Source organism: Lepisma saccharinum, chromosome 1 (assembly GCF_977018435.1).
Source record: "Lepisma saccharinum chromosome 1, izLepSacc3.1, whole genome shotgun sequence".
NCBI classification, from domain to species: domain Eukaryota; kingdom Metazoa; phylum Arthropoda; class Insecta; order Zygentoma; family Lepismatidae; genus Lepisma; species Lepisma saccharinum.
Window position 1 is genome coordinate 5,182,955 of NC_139229.1, and position 17,577 is coordinate 5,200,531.

General features: G+C 40.3%; 1 protein-coding gene across 3 annotated transcripts in view; it reads left to right on the forward strand.

Annotated features, from left to right (window-relative positions):
- LOC145992351 (uncharacterized) overlaps positions 1-17,577 on the forward strand; it is a 230,584-nt gene that overhangs the window by 103,441 nt on the left and 109,566 nt on the right. For all 3 annotated transcript variants that reach the window (XM_083128731.1, XM_083128735.1, XM_083128740.1), the window contains exon 3: positions 14,319-14,442. In XM_083128731.1, the coding sequence (XP_082984857.1) occupies positions 14,319-14,442 (124 nt within the window). The remainder of the gene's footprint in view (positions 1-14,318; positions 14,443-17,577) is intronic.

A 17,577-nucleotide genomic window follows, 5' to 3' on the forward strand; every position in this document is an offset into this window, starting at 1 on the left:
ACTTTACGCTCTTTTTGTTTCTAGATGAGGAATTTCTCCCCTCATTATGAGAATATGCCATTCGTACCCTTCAGTGCTGATGCATCCAATTAGGTTTTAATAAACAAACTCCTCAGTAATTATGAGATCGTTCCCAAAGCTGGTTCCGAAACGGCGAAGTCAACTCCTTTGCAAGACACGCACCTTATTAAGCGAGCAACTTAAATTGGCCTCCTGTCAATGCTTTCTGCGGATTTCACTTCTCCGATTGCCAGGCAGTCGGCATCAACTCAACAATTGATTCCCTTACGGACAGGCTGAACGGATAAGCCTCGTTAGCTGATCATCCGCATAGTAATTCGGCACCGACGAGTTTGGAAAGATTGTTGGCTAATATTCGCAGGCGTGACGTACATTCGCGTTGCACGTCATCGCTAATTGGATGCCCGAGGCAACAATCGGCAACAATGATTATGAAACTTGAGCAGATGCGAACATGAATAGAATTAGGAACATGCTGAATAGGCGTAATGTGTTTAGCCACCGTTCCCCGTACTTGTACATGCAGGCATTGTTTCTGCACCACATATCAAATATACCCTTTTTTTTTAAACGCCGATGCTATTTTTTTTTCTAATTGGAGAAACGTCATCGTGAATGACACCATTGGTTTTCGGCAGACAGGCTACTAATTAACTGTAAGAGTGGTGGCGGCTAAATTGAATTTTAGCTGCCTCGTTTCGGTTTGTTTGAAGCGTCAGAAAATACAACTGCCTATGCAATTAGCGCACGTTAAAATTGCATATTTTTTTCTAAATTGGAATTAATGAGTTTCGTGCTTCTTTTTTTCGATTTAACATTTAGTCTCTGCGAACCTCAACATCAGCGTTTCTCAACCGCCGGTCCGCGAGAGGTTCTCCTGAAGTGTTCGACTTGCAGCCCCAGCTGGCAACCAACTGCAAATATGGCCTTTCGTTCGGGTTTAACCAGCATTAAGCCTTTCTCGCCAGAAAGCCGCAGAGAGGGGATTGTCTCCCGTGCAGCCTCCAAATTTGAATTTTAGCGTTAGATCTTTCTCAAGTTAGAGCCAAAAGGGTGAAGCGACTTGCAGCCCGAGCTGCCAACCTCTTGAAAAGATTACCTTTCGTTCGAGGTTTGCCAGCGATAAGAATAAATTCTATCAGAGTCAAATATTTAGATATCTGTCTAGCACCTTCACTCATTTAGTGATTTTTGTGGCTCTACTTTACATTGGCTACATACGACTTTGGTTAATCGCGACGATTAGGATGAATGATGATTTGATTAGATTAATGAAACTACAAGAACAAGGCACAAACCCCCACAGAGAATTGTTCTTGGTGTGGGTTCAGACGCCAGAGCATCAATTGCCTGCACGCTCCTTGAATGGTCGGCTTGTTCGAGCATTATGCCGCCCTCTCGTTCGATCGTCGCGATTACACTAAAATGATAGATAAACAGCGAAAAGTACAGGGATATTTCTTGATTGCCACTCGCTGTCACTTTTACTACCACTCCTAACTGGTTTAGTGGTTGCTTGTCTTGTTAGTGTACATTCTCATTCCCACAGTGCATGTGTTAATGCCATCAGTACATTTTCCCACATTTGTTTTTATTGGTTGCGAACCAGTAAACCTGACCCTTTGGTCACGTGCATTTGGATTTTCCCCGCATGGTACGAATGGATATATGAAAGAAGTTGAAAGGTAGAAACGTGAATATCCCGTGGAGCATCTTAAGCGTGTAGGAACATTTGAGAAGTCGTAAACATGTTGGTTCTTAAGGGCTTTATAATTCCCTCTTTGCTTTCCTCACTTCCGTCTGCCATTTATCGCCGGATTGGCTGTGGAAAAATGCTGTTCAACCTGATCTTCCAGTTCCGATGCAATATCTTTCTCAGCTTGTTATCGACTACGAGCTGTCCGGGTTGTTTATTTTGAACTGTAAAATTCCTAATGTATGAGTAACAACTAGTTAATACGCATATATTGTTGTGTGTTCACCATATGAGGGCCATTTTGAACACAGAAAGAAATGCTAAATGGTAAATAATGGTGATGGTCGGTCGGTCTTAGAATAGTTAATATTCATTATTTTATTTGAATACTTGTATAGTTTAAAGACTTCCAGATTCTCTGTGCATATGTTGAAAGTTTTTCTTGCCTCTGAAGAGTTACTTATAACCTATCCACGTCTATTTTGAATTCACTTTAGTATGAAATTGTTCGACATGAAGATGTATGTACCTGCTTTGCTATGTACGTATAGAGCGTTTACAAAAGTAATGATGGAAAAGGAAACGTTAATAACCTCAAGAGGAAGAAAAGCGACCTAACGAAAGTACAGAATATACTGACTGTGATATTCGAGAGTGTAGCCCATAAAGTTAGAGAACATACTATCTAGGGTTTAGAATTAATTATATTTGCTTCTTACTGTAGATTCTAAGCCATTATTGTTGAATTTTAAAATATAACATTCATTTTTCATTTTGTGTAATTCTTTTTCGGCCACTCTGTGTTTTGTATAAATACTAAAATGCTCTTAAGCTTTTTATTTGAGTTTTTAAGTCCACTTTATGCATGGAAATGCTAATGAGCATTGGACTTACTGCTCAAAGTGAGGTTCGAACCAGTATGTGCCTCCACCGGGTATTGATTACAGGGCGATGACGTTACCACTGCACCATCTGCAAGGCAGTTTCACTTACTTGTTTCCCGCCGTGTAGAAATTCTTGTCACGGTTTTCAACTGTTTCAGTATTATATTAGTATATGAGCTTATTACCCGGCGTTGCCCGGATATTTATTTATTCCAATCTTTATGAAAGTTGTCCGTTGGAGAAACATGGCGATCTTAAATCAACTCCGCATTATTTAATATACTCTCTCTTCTCAAATTTCACCAATTAGCTTAGCGACTCCGAAAACTATTGATTCGACACTAATGTAGGTCATTTTTTATATTTTATTTTTCACCCCCTCTCATCCTCATGCCGATAGGTGATGAACTTGGAGTTGAACGGCATTCGGAGTGTCACTATTCATCTTACCAACCCCGAAAACTATGGATTCCACACTAATATCTGTCGTTTTACATGTCACCCTCTTCCCACCACCACTCCTAGGGGTGTTATGGGGTTGAACGTCATTTGGAGTGTCACTATTCATTTTAGCGCCACGAAAACTATTGATTCCACACTAATATCGATCGTTTTACATGTCACCCACTTCCCACCCCCACTCCTACGGGTGCCGGAGTGTCTTGGAATTGAACAGCATTGGGAATGTCAGTATTCATCTTAGCGACCCCGTAAACTATGGATTCAACACTAATATCGGTCGTTTAACATGTAACCCCCTTCCCACCCCCACCCCCACCCCCAAGGGTAACAGAGGTGTCTTGGAGTTGAGCGGAATTGGGAGTGTCACTATTCATCTTAGCGACCCTGGAAACTATGGATTCCAGACTAATATCGGTAGTTTTTTTAATTATTTTTACATGTCACCCCCTTCACGCCACACCCCTAGCCGTGTCTTGGAGTTGAACGGCATTGGGAGTGTCACTATTCATCGTAGTGACCCCTAAAACTATGGATTCCACATTAATATCGGTCGTTTTCGATTATTATTACGTCATTCCCTTTCACGCCACCCCTAGGGGTGCCAGGGGTGTCTTGGAGTTGAATGGCATTGGAAGTGTCACTATTCATCTTAGCGACCCCAAGATTTATGGATTCCACACCATTGTCGGTCGTTTTACATGTCACCCCCCTTCTCAACCCCACCCCTAGCGGTGCCATGGGTGTCTTGGAGTTGAACGGGATTGGGAGTGTTCCTATTCATCGTAGCGACTCCGAAAACTATGGATCCCACACTATTGTCGTTTTACATGTCAACCCCTCCCTTAGGGGTACCAGGGGTGTCTTGGAGTTGAACGGCATTAGGAGTGTCACTATTCATCTTAGAGACCCCGAAAACTATGGATTCCACACTAATATCGGTCGTTTTCGATTATTATTACATGTCACCCCCTTCCACCCCCACCCGTAGGGGTGTCAGGGGTTTTACCCCCACAGTATTTCTTTCGAGATTGCAAATGATACGTGTTCCAAGTTTGGTTGAAATCGCTCCAGGCGTTCGATAGTTATGCTGAAACAAACATCCATTTTTATATATTCGATATACATACACACATACATACGTACATACATCCATTCTTATATATTCGATTTTTGTGCTACTAGAATTGGCATTAATGGCACATGTTGCAATTAAGCTGAACACTGAAATACAGTCAACGGCAATAAAAATGGGACACCTAGATCATGAAATACTCCCTTCCCTGCAAGGCGTTATCTATGTTGCCTATCTCTACGGCGTTGGTAGAAGTTGCCAGCCATTGAAAAGTTGCTATTAAAATCCACTTAATCGCCGCGGAGTTAGGCAACACCCATAACGCTTTGCAGGGGCGCTATAACTTGTCACTTTTCCAGCTGGCGGCTGGGAAACAGCGAATCAGCTATCAGTTGAATGTCCTTCGACTGATATCAGGTATTTTCAAGTTACAAGGCACCGAACGCTGTTAGTAGGACGAAACAAATGGACTCCGTTAGTATGACGTCACAGCAAACTACGAGCTGGGACCGAGTCTAAACAAATAAAAACGTGTTTTTTTGGCTATTCAAATACATTGAGTTTCCCACTGCAAAGGGTAACGTTAAGAATCATGACAGCAGTTAAGAGACAAAAATGTGATGTGCATCGTACATCAATGTAAAGATGAGATTTCGGAGAATACGTCTATATATAAACATACCTTACAGATGAGAATGTAATGAATAAATGGGAGTTGGAAAATGAGTAAAGCGAATGTCCAAAATGAATCCGATCCGGAATCGTAGCCAATGGGCGCCGCCGGTTTAATCGCCCGAGGCTGCTGGTTTCCCATCATCCATAGCGGCAGCGAGACCGACTTGAGATCGGGTGAGCTTCGGTTGTGCTCGGAATTGGAATGTCCCAACTTTTATATGAAAATGCATGATTTTGTTACTCCGGTTATTCATTACCTTATTCTCTGTGAGATATGTGTGATATATAGTCGTATTCTCCGAAATCTCATCTTTACATTGATGTACGATACGCACCATAATTTTGTTTCATAACTGCTCCCCGGTGCTTAGCACCAAGCCATTAAGGCGTATAGGGGGTTTAGGGGTAACGCCCCACACTTTCTTGATCCGGTCGTGAGTGGGGGTGATGTGATCAGCAGAACTGCTGTCGCAATAATTAAAATGACCCCTTCCGATGAAAAGTCGCATTGATTTGAATAGGAAGAAAACACGTTTGCCCGTTGTTTTGACTCAGTTCCAACTCGTCGTCTGCTCTCTTCTTTCCTTCTCTCCTCTCTTTCTTTACTTCTTTCTCTCTTTCCAAACGAAGGAAAGAGAGAAAGAAGGAAAGAGAAAAAGGAAGAAAGAAGGAAAGAAAAGATTCTTCTTCCTTCTTCTCTGATCTTTCGGAGAGAAGGAAAGAAAGAATAAAGGAAGAGAGAAAGAAAATGGAAATAAAGAAAGGCAAAACAAAGATTCTCTCTCTCTTTTTCTTCTCTTTCCTTCTTCTCTCCTCTTTGTCTCAAGAAAAAAGGAAAGAAGCAAGGAACTCTCTCTGAGAGAAGGAAAGAAAGAAAGAAGCCTTTCTGTTTTCTGTCTCTCTCTCTCCTTTCTTTCTTCCTTCTTTTTCTCTTTTTCTCTTTCTCCTCTTTCTTTCTTTCTTTCCTTCTCTCCTTCCCCCCTCTCCTTTCTTTTTTCTTTCCCCTTTTTCTCTTTCTCTCTGAAGGAAAGATTCTCTTTCTCTCTCTGAAGGAAAGAAAGAAAGACGAGAAGAAGTGAAGGAAAGAAAAAGGTCTGTCTCTCTCTGTGTTTCTTTCTTTCGTTCCTTCTTTCCTTTTCTTTCTTTCTGAAAAAGAGAGAGAGAACGAAGAGAGAGAGATGAGATTCTTTCTCTTCCTCTTTTTCTTTCTCTTCTTTCTCTCTCTAGAAAAAAGAAGGAAATAAAAGATAGATTGAGGGGGTGGGAAGAGAGAGAAAGAGAGGAAGAAAGAAAGAAGGAAAAAAGGGGAGAAGACATTCTCTCCTTTCTTTCTTTCCTTCGATAAAGAAGGAAGAAGGAAAGAACTTCTGTCTCTAGAAAGAAAAGAAGGAAAGAACCTTCTTTCCTTTTTTCTTTCTTTCCTTCTTTCTTCTTCCTTTCTCTCTTTCTTTCCTTCCTTCTTTCTCTCAGATAAGGAAAGAAAGAAAGAAAGGTGAGAGTGCAGACCTTTGCATTTCTTATTTGTTTTATTTATTTTATTTCTTGTTTGTATCTGCTTGTGGCAGGGTTCGATTTTTCGTCCGCCACCCTGTAGATTAGCTTTTGAAATTTGAGATGATATTTTTGAGTCTTGCCTTGTCGCTCCAAACCTATCCCGGAAGAATCTTCAATTTGGTGGTGGTACGCTGTGAGGAGGGAGCGTTATCTGGATTCTCCACGAAAAATCGGCCGACGTGCTGCTTCATTGTTAAGTCACGTGGCTTGGCAGGGGTTTGCAAGATGTCTGCACGCAGTAGTTTTGTTTCGTCATGTTTTCACTGTGATCGGCAACGGCCACTGATACAGAGCTTCCTCTCGTGGAGATTTGCATCTGACGAGCATCCTTCGCCGCGAGAGGAATCATTATCATTTGTTGGGAAGCTGCACAAAAGATTTCCTCCGTAAGTGACGGCTGGGGCAGAACAATGCCAATTCGAGTACGCTTGACTCGAAGAACGAGGACCATCGTGGCTGTAAGGGTGGAGGCTTTAGGGGTTGTTACAATAAAGGAATTGCGGCCCATCGACTTATTGACTCAAAATTTGGACTTTGTAAAACTACACTTGCTTTAAAAATTAACATCGCAGTGATAATATTTAAATAGGATTTGAATCCACGTTAACTTTTTTTCAGACACACTTTCACCGCTTAGTTCAGTGGCTTTTTCAGGTGACCAGTTTATATCCTCGATATTATTTGTGTGTGTAATGTATTAGGTCCCACCCCCCAAGTAATATCGGGCGTTAGTGACAGGACTACTGTAGTTATTTGTGTCAAGTGTTATCCATATAGGGCCTCTCCGATGGCGTAGTGGTAACGTCGACACCTTGTAGTCCCGGGTTCGATACCCGGGGGAGGCACACAGTGGTTTGGATCCCACTTTAAACTGTACATCCAGTTTCGATTTGCCTATATGTGCATAAAGTGAACCCGAAAAACCTTCTTTATTATTTCTTACAGCAATACAATGTTAACCAAAAAGTAAACAAAACGTGAGTACTTTGGCCTGCGCAAGACAATCAGGCTTTTGGCATTATAATCTGGATTTTTTATATCCCAATTGAGTACAAAATTAATCTATATTTTTTTCGTTTAAAATGTTTCTATAAAGTAGTAAAAACATATTGCATCGTTCAACCAGTCATTAGAGGCTGAGTTTACTGAAAACATTTTAAAAACTATCGCATTTGAAATTTGAAGCATGAATTTTCTGTGAACCTTGGTAAATCCTTACTAATTTTAAATTTCCAGGTTTTTAATGTACAGTAGGCTATGTTGTAGAAATTCAAACAACGAAATAAGGAAGAAAAAAACAGTAAGCCAATGAAGTTATCGTTTCCTTTCGATTCACTAATTTCAAATCTCAGAATGAAATTTCCTTTCTTAATAATAAGTGCTTGTCAAGTGCTAATTATTCTTAGCACAGAATATTTCTAGCCCCGACCAAACCATGTAGAAAATTGCAGTTTTACAGTATTGTAGAGCTTGGAGATGTGGGCCGAAGAATTTGTCTATCTGAAGGGTTAGATAAGTAAAAAAAAAAAAATAGACCGCAAGCGAGCCTTCTTCACCGCTCTTTTTACTTCAGGTCAGTGGCACAACGTGAATAACATCCTCAGGTAGCGTGGTGCCGACATTGAATATTAATAAAGGCCTTAAGTTTTATTCGCCAGGGAGGATGCTTGTTAATGAATTAAGTGATTCGGGATGTCTGTAACATTCTAGTGAAAGGGATCCGAGGCTTCAGAGAGAGTTGTTCCCTTGTTGATGTTTTGATAAAGGATAAGTATCAGCTGTTTTAGTGAATGAGGTAACGGTGGTAGTGCGTGTCCCCAGCTGCTTCGCATCCAAAGGTTTTTGTGCCGGCATTCGGGTCCACGTCTTTTGACTGAAGAGCAGGCGTCCATTTATGCGTGCTATTCCCAGGGACCTAACCGGTCAGCGTACAATGTCTGTTGAATATGTATGAGGGGAGAATCTCGCGATGTAACACTGAGAAGAGCCACATGATCAATAAAGGAGTGTTGCCAGGTGGAAAATTTTGGTACTGAGTGGAACTCTGCTTTTCCGGCTTCGCGGTAGTGATTTAATTTTCCACTTCTAGCCTGTGTTTTATGTTGTTTTTTTTAAAGAAATGATGGTAACGCTTCTGTTTCCATGTTTTAAAAAAACACTGCAGTTGCTCACCAAGGCAGTTTCATTAAACATTAAAAACACTGCACACGCGACTTTCCACGTTTGAAGTGTTTTTAATCCACGTTAGTTAGCGAAAAGTGACAGAAAAGATAAGTAAAATAAATCAGTCAATCTGGTTGCTTCGAAAATGGGAAGAAGCAGAATACGAGAATGAAGGATTAATTTGTTTGATTAGAATACGTCACTTAATGCTGTTTGGATTTCCATTGTTGATTTGTCTCCATTCGTCACTTTTTACTTTTTAGTGCCAGCTTTAAAGGGAAAATATTCACAATTTCAATACAATACCACGTAGCAGTTGTGGTAGTTAGAATTAAATTTACAATGTAATACCGTTTAATCTCTTCTTCTTCCTCTTTTCCCCTTTTGCCTTAAAGCGTCAGGATTGTCTCTATCCACTCCTTCCGTCTCTCCCGTTCCTTTGCCATCCTCTTCAATTCTCTTATTCCTTTTCCTTTCTTTTGTCCAATTTCTTCTATTCCTTTTTAGAATGTCTTCCGGGGTCTACATCTTGTTCTAGCTTCCGTTAATTGTTTTGCTTTTCTATCTTCGTGCATTCTTACCACATGTCCAAACATTTTAGTTGTCTTTGTGTCAGTTTCTCTTCTATTGACTTCTGATTTAATTCTTCTCTGATTCTTTCATTTCGTACTCAATCTCTTCTTGTTTTACCAACTATTCTACGGAAGCATTTCATCTCTACTGTTGTTATTTGTCTTACTTCTTTTCCTCGTACTGGCCAGCCTTCACTTCCGTGTAGTAAAATTGGTTCCACCACTGACTTATACACACTAGTTTAGTTTTGATTACAGCGCCTTGAATAACGTAGTGTTCAAGAAACTGGTTCCCCGAGACGATGACAAGTAGATGGCAGTGCGATCGACCCAGGTGCTAATTTTGTTATGAAAGTAATGCGGCTTAGTTAGTTTTTGGAATATATTGTGTAGATTTGTTTCTCTAGAAAGGCGGTAAGTGAATTGATGGAAACAGTTATATTTGTGGAGTGATTTGCAGTCACGAAATGGCATTAATTTGGAAAGAAAAGTAAAATAAAATTAATAAATAAATAGCATGCGTAACACAAGAAGAAACATCGCAATGTGATTCCGGACGTCAGGTCTTGGACTGTGTATTAGAGTTTATTTTTCTATGTTATTAGAATATAAATAGTATCCTGAGAGATATTTCATACCGAGGCGACAAACCACAAGTGTCGCTTGAAAGCGAACAGTCGGAAATCAATGCAGCCTTTCGAACCGTAGGGACACAAGCTCTGACTGCACCGTTTCCTCAAGGAGATTTTACACCAAAGCGACACGCGACAAACGATACGAGGATTTCACACCAAAGCGACACGAGTCATTCGGTCCAAGGCAACTTTCATACCGAAGCGACACATGTTGCTTGGAAAGGAACAATCAAGAGCAACATTTCACATCGTAGCGGCATGACGGGAAGCACAGGCCAGCGTTCGGTTGGTGAAATCTTCAAGCGATAAGTGTCGCGTGCCGCTTGTCGCTTTGGTGCGCAATCTCACTAAAGCAAGACACTCATTGCATCGCGTATGCGCGAACAACAAACCACGACAACATGTTGCAAACTATTGAGGAAATGGCCCAGTTTGAGCAACGCAGAAGCGACAAAGCGACACGTGTGGTTTACCGTGTCGCCTAGATCTGTTGTTGTAATGTGCGGTTTATCGTGTCGCCTATCTGTTGTTCGCAAGCAACGCTTGCTAATAGACTGAAGGCACCATGTCGCTTGTCACTTAGTTGGGAACTCCCCCTGTAGCGCGTCGCTTCGGTCTCAGCACCCTTCCTTTAAGGAGCTTTCCGACCGAAGTAACAAGTAGCACGCGAATACGCCATATGAACGTGTCGTTTGCTGTTTGGACCCTCATGTGCAATGAATGCTATTTTACAGTCTGGAAGTGTGTGTCACTAGTGTGACAGTGTGAACATCCCGTATCGCTTGTCCCATTGGTTTGAAAGTTGCCTTACACTTATGTCGATGGCACTAAGAAAGTTTTGTGGGGTTCCCCTTGTCGTTTCATGGAATCATCATTATCATAATCGCCGCGATTAGTTTAAAGCGGAAGAAAAGAGACAGTATATATCAAAAATACAAATGCTTCAGTGTGTATATCTTTAAAAGAAATGATGATGATAATAATAATAATGAACCTAATTCATACACAAAAATTTAGTTGCCAAGAGCATTCCACGCGTATTTTTTTCTCTGTCGACTGTCTAGAATGTTCGTTAATATCTTCGCGACCACTGTACCAAATATCATAGCAATTATCACATTCATAGAAATGCTTCATGTAAAAGAATCAGACGTTGCAGCGAAAACTCCATTTACTTCCATTATAAGCAGTCGAACACCAAGCACCGGGGTCAACACCAGCGCCTCTAGCGGATCATTTTCGAGTGGAACCAGCCAGACGCGCTGAACCATGCCGTTTTCCACACTACGTTATTCTAGGCGCTGTAGTTTTGATATACATTTTCCTTTTTCCGAAAATGGTGTGGCTTAATTGGTAGTATGCATTGTTACAAACTAAGCCAGGCCGTTTAATCTCATTGATGCAAGATTATGTATGATTCCGAGCATTGAATTGTTTGAAATTATGATATTTCATATTTCGGGAAACATGTGAACCATCACCGCAGTATGCTTTCCGAGGCAATTAATGTCACTGTACGTCATGTACAATTCTCACATGTGAAGTTAGGCCTTAGCGTGCAATTTTAATTCACCTTCACGAAGGTCATGCAATGTTACGTCGTTTACTTGACGTCACGTAAGGATCGATTTTTAATAATGATAGAGCCAAGCGAGAGAGTGCGCTGATTAATAGCTGTCTCAAGGTAATGAGTGAGCTTTTGATCGTGTTCCATCGACGGCATATCAAGCGCCTCTCTGTTCTAATTTCCGCTGTGAAGATTACATTGTAAACTTAGATTACCTCGGTTTGGATTCGAGTAAATGTCTTTTTTTTTTCTATTCCACTTAGGCTACTTGTCATTTTTCAACCTCTTGTTGGGTGTAAAGGGAGAGACCCTTTGCAAAGACACCCAAATATCAGGCTCCCTTCCACGTAGTACACCCTGGATTGTATTTTTCAGTTTAACGAGACTCTGGCGGCTAAACCCTCAGCCAGTATAATTTTCTTGTGTCCTCCATGTATGTTTGTGATTGTCCTTTCATCTATCACCATTCATTCTCATCTTCGCGATAAGCCAAAAAGTGGCAGAAAAGCTAAGTTAAATAAAACAATCAATTCTACGTCGACGATGGGGATAAACTGATGGTGATGGAACAAATGAAACGATACATCCATGTGTACCAGGGTTCGATTGATTGATTTAGTTTATTTTACTTCGCTTTTGGCAAATTTTGGCTAATCGGGACGATGATGATGAATGGTGATGAGATGAATGACGCGAACGCACAACGACAAACACATATGGACAACACAGAGGATTAAACTGGCCATGAGTTCAGTCGCCAGAGCCTCGCTAGTCTGCAAAATGCAGTTCCAGGGTGAACTACGTGAAAGCGAGGTTCACATTTGGGTGTTAGAACACAATGGTCCCCTCTTACATCCCTAAACAGGGTTCGAACCTGGAACATCTGGCTAACCACTCCCGCCACGCAGGACGCCTATGCCAAGTCTCGTCACGTGCCATGTGGGAGGAGTTCTGCTCGTACTCGGTCTCGTTTCGACTATCCCCCCCCCCCCCCAATGGCGTTGTGGTAACATCGTCACCTTGTAATCAAGGTGTTTTGGGTTCAATATGCACATGATGGTTCCGATCCCACTTTAAACTCGACATAGATACAGCCCCGATTAGTCTTATGTGTGCGTTAAGTGGACTTAACTCGATAATCAAAAACTCGTCACCAATCTCTAAAATTCGATATACATAAAGCAAGCAACATGTACAGAGATTTATTGATTGATTGACCAACTAAGTTACGTCGCTCTTTTGCCACTTTTGTTCAATCGCGACAATGAGGATGATTGATGTGATAAAATTTATGAAAGACCACCAGTACCGAGGTCGGGAGATGAACCCGGGAGATCTGGCGTCGTAGCGCGCTGTGCTAACCACACCGCCACGGAGGTCTGCTAAGTCATTAAGGCGAAGTACTTTTCTTGATAAGGTTTTTCTGTTTCACGTCTCTTTTCAGTTAAATACGTAGAAGCTTGCTCTTCTGGCAAGTATCTCCTACTTGGCCTGTTAATTTTTATTGCGTAAACAGAAACCTCTCGAGAAAAACTTGAAACAAGCTATAAAATGTGCTCATCTCATATTTGCTTCGATCAGTTTTTAAAACCTAGGTTCACCCGAAGCCCCGACATCTAACCTAGCTTTGTATTAACCAGAATTATGTATCACGTCATCAATAAACCCAATTACCTGGAAACTGTTGAAGTCAGGAGACCAAGATATGACACTTTAAATTTACGTGAAAATGTTTTTACTGACTCATTAGCTGCTCGCATGCCTACAGTTATCTAAGATAAGTGTCCCAACACATGACGAGATACCTGTGAAATAGCAGTGATCTTTACAGTGCATCATTCACCGCACATACGAGCATAATATTAGAATATCTAATCGGTAAGCTTAAATAATTATTCTACAGCGTTCGTTGAGTGTGGGAACCATTCCGGGTTGGAACTTGAACTGAAGATCATACATATATTACTTCAATTTGTCCGTTTAGCTTTGCAAATAGCATCACTATTTTAGGAGTTATAGCAACTAGAAACATCTGCGATGATTTGCATGTAATATTACATGAAAATGTTGCCAACCAGGTCCACTTTATGCATAGGTGTGCTAATCGGGACTGAGCCTGCAGTTTAAAGTGGAATCCGAACCACTGGCTGTTGAACCCGAGACCTCTTGATTACATGGCGACGACGTTACCACCACGCCATCGAGGAAGCCCTCCCATTTGGTTCTCTAAGTTTGTGATTAGTATACATGGAGTATAGCCGAAGTGTACACCGTTAAATTCTTTAGTTTAAACATGTTATTCTTTAATATCATATTTGGGTTAAGCTGTTGTGTTTTTATAGAAATAAAACGACTCTGTATCTGCTGTAAGATTGAAGTTAATGTAAGCAAATATACGTGGCTCCTTAGAAATCCTATTTGTTGTTCAGTGGCAGCTGCGTACAGCAACAATCAAGGAAGTCATGAACAAAATAACACACAGGAATGGGAGCTATTGCTCAAAAGTCACGTAGTATTGTTTACAGTAACTTTGTTCTTGCGGTGGATGGAGAATAATAATACAGGGTGAGTCAAAAGTCAGGAAATATAGTGTTATATGTTAACCCTCTTCAGGAAGGCCCATGTACAGACGACGCTCCCAGTTCTTCAGGACACTTGAGTATTGTGGCAGACGGTATTTGCGCGTCACATTCCGTTATCCTCCCTTGCAGATGGTGTAGGTCGTGAATCTTGATGGAATAAACCATTGGCTTCAGGTGACCCCCATAGGTAGTTAGTTATCCATTGGTGTAAGTTCAGGGGACCTCGCGGGGTCTCGCCGACGTCGGAAACTGGTCATCCAGCCATGACGTATGGTTCCTAACTTTTGAATCACCCTGTATTTGCATTTATGCGTGGATCGATTTCTAAGTGTGTCGGTTTCTTACCATTCTTTAGTTAATGTCATGGAAATATATGTTGTATTTTGATTGACGTATTACGTACTCATACTGCTATTTTTTTCCTTTCTATTGCAGCCCTAGTAATACGCAGCTAAATTCGTTGGATCAAGTTAAAGAATATCTACAGACTCCAGGTACCTGCAAATGTGGATTAGAATGTCCACTGAAGTTCGATTCGGTTTTCAACTTCGATCCCAAAGTAAGTATAAATATTAATATTTGTTTGATCTGTTAATTTATATTTATAAAAAGCCAGAAAGTAATGAAAAATAACTGTCAGTACCAAAAACTTGTGACTTTATTACCATACATATCGAGCAAAATATTATATTTAACACACACCCTTCGAAATAATTAGAATTAGAAATTCTTTCTTCATGTGCAAAGTTCAGCCTGTGGCTGCTGTACCACTCTTCTTCCATATATTTGCACACTTCTCGTACATGGTCAATAGTAAAGTCCCGTGAGTGACCGATTTTTTAAAAAAATCAGATAGGTTAATTTTGAAATTATGAATTTCCCGTTAAAATGGCTAGATGAAAACTACTTCTTAACTATTTCGCATATAGACACCTTATGTTGTGTTTGCAGCTCAAGAAAATGAACCCGTGTGTGTCACAAATATTGAGTGTTGTCGTTTGAAAATACTGAGCGAATATCTGATATAACTGGTGGAGAAATTGCCCTATTTGATTCAGAAAGAGGCTTCAGCTGTTGAAATTGAAAGAGCAAGACTATATAAAAGAATTTGGATAATTTCACTTCAAATCGCACACACCAGAAGGGTCTTGTAAAAAGCTATATTGATAACAAGGAAAATGCTTATATTTGTACTCACCTAGACTTTCATAAAAATCTTAGTGAATATTTTCCCTAGTATTATATGAATGTGAAACTTGGTCCCTTGCATTAAAAGAACAACATAAGTTAAGAGTATATGAAAATAAAGTTCGTAGATAAAATAATTTAGAACCGCATAGTTTTATTCATGTCCAAATATTATTAGAATAATTAAATCAAGAAGACTTAGGTGGACAGGCCATGTTGCATGAATGGGAGAGGAAAGAAGAGTTTACAGGATTCTTGTTGGGAAACCTGATGGTAAGAGACCAATAAGAAAACCAAGACGAAGATGGAGGGATAACGTTGAGATGGACCTAAAGGAAATCAGTAAGGATGGAAAGCTTGTGTTGCTGCAGCCATAAACCTTCGGGTTTAAGAAGCGAGAGAGTGAGTGAATGACAGATAATCTTTCACCTCTTGCAAGAAATGCGTCAAGTACGTGACTATGCGTACCTTATCTTCTGCGAAATTGAAAAATGTTACTGACTGCGTCGTGCATTTGCTGTATCATTTGGGATGCACTTCTCTGCGATAGAAGCACCTGTTGTGCACATGCGTGCAATCCGGTTTCCACTTTGATGTTGTGTATTCACTCGGATGACCAGGCTTTAGTTGAATTAGCCGTGGTCGAATGGCTCGGAAACACGCTTCTAAATGGAACCGCACCGAGATCAAAAGTTCTGTCAGTGCATGCATATTTTTTTACATTGGAACAATGGGACACCTGTCCTGGTCAGATTCTACTAGTAACAAAATTTCGAACTTTGTGTCTTTGCCCGTCCTAATTCAACCGAACAACATTGAATTGGCAGCATTTCGGTAATCCCGCACTTCTTTTAATCTTCGAACTATAAAATTTACAATTTTTGTGTTTTCGGTTCTTTAGTGCTGACATTCGTAATTTCAGTCATTGGATCTGAATATTTCATATTTTGTAAAACCTCCCGACATCTGACAAACGTTATATTTGAAATATTATTTCAGGGCACATTCTTGCATTCTTGATTGATTGATTGATTTGGTGTTTTAAGTCCACTTTATGCACAGTAAGGCTAATCGGGACTGGACCTGCAATTTTAAAGTGGGATCCGAACCACTAAGTGCCTCCACTGTGTATCGAACCCGGGACATCTTGATCACAGGATGACACGCTACCACTACGCCATCGGAGAGGCCTAAAAAGGCACACTGTACAGGGTGAGTCATAAGTCTCCATACAAATGGTGAAAACGGTGACTAATGTTTTTCTTTTTACAAATGGGATTATATTGTGCTACATATAAGGGATATGTTCCACATGTCTCCTTTTCATGTCCAAACACAATGCTAGGCGCTCTAACCAATTTTGGCAAACACCTGACAATGTTTCTCCTTTGACTTGATTGCAAGCTTGTGTGATTCTCCTTTTAAGATGGTCAACATTACGCTTTTTTTTTTGGTACACAATGTATTTCAGGTGTCCCCTGATAAGTTTGGACACGGTGTCATTGGTTATCTGCGTTCTGTGCGTTGCATTGAATGTACGTGCTACATGACGGGTGGTACCACTCCAAGCCAACAGAATGATGTCAATCCGTTCTTCCTTCATTAGTGGCATCTCTTTAAATTGGTTCACCTGCCTGAAAAGTAGAAATAAACATTAGTCACAGTTTTCACCATTTGTATGGAGACTTATGACTCACCCTGTATAATAAGGATAGTACTGAAATGAGGAGAAGGCCTTGTAAAAGTCGAGACAGGCGTCCCTAGAAATCAAGACTTAATGCCAGTCTTTGGCATATTTGAAAAATTAACCGACAAAAATCAACCCATTAGTGGCATTTCTGAACCTGTGCTGCATACGTTCAGGATAAAGTTAGGCTTTTGGAGAACTAGTAGTGTGGGAACGAGGCGTCAGGCAGAGAAACTTTAATCAAACGATGCAGTGTTTTACATAAAATTTCAGTTCTATTTTTCTGCGTTAATCTTTAATTTTTATTATACATAGTAAGCTATCAAGGTAACTTGTTTACCGACACCCTGCATAGGCGTGTTGTTTATGCTATATACCGGTAGATTCGAGATGAGACCGATGATTGCTCTTCAACGCGAGACGAAAAGGAGATGGTGTTCCAGAGATTGACAACCAATTTATACCTAAGTTTATGAGTTAAGAAGCCTAGACATAATCGAAATATTACTCTCTTTGATTATGCTATAATTTATTTATTAATGTTTAATTTCAAGGGTAGATGTTAATTAAAGTATACAGTATTGTACTCATTAGTTGAATAAATAAAACAGATTAACTCACTCATGTAGAGAAAATTGACAGATTTAATGTTTTGTGATACATATTGCAATGTTATACACACTGCAAGTACTGGCAGTACTTCGTATGATCAACTTTGACTCTTTTCAGCTCATTTTAATCATTGTGTACAATTCCTTTTCACTCTTTTTATAAAACTTCAAACCAGGTGGTTTATGAAATTACGCGTTGCTCCGAAGA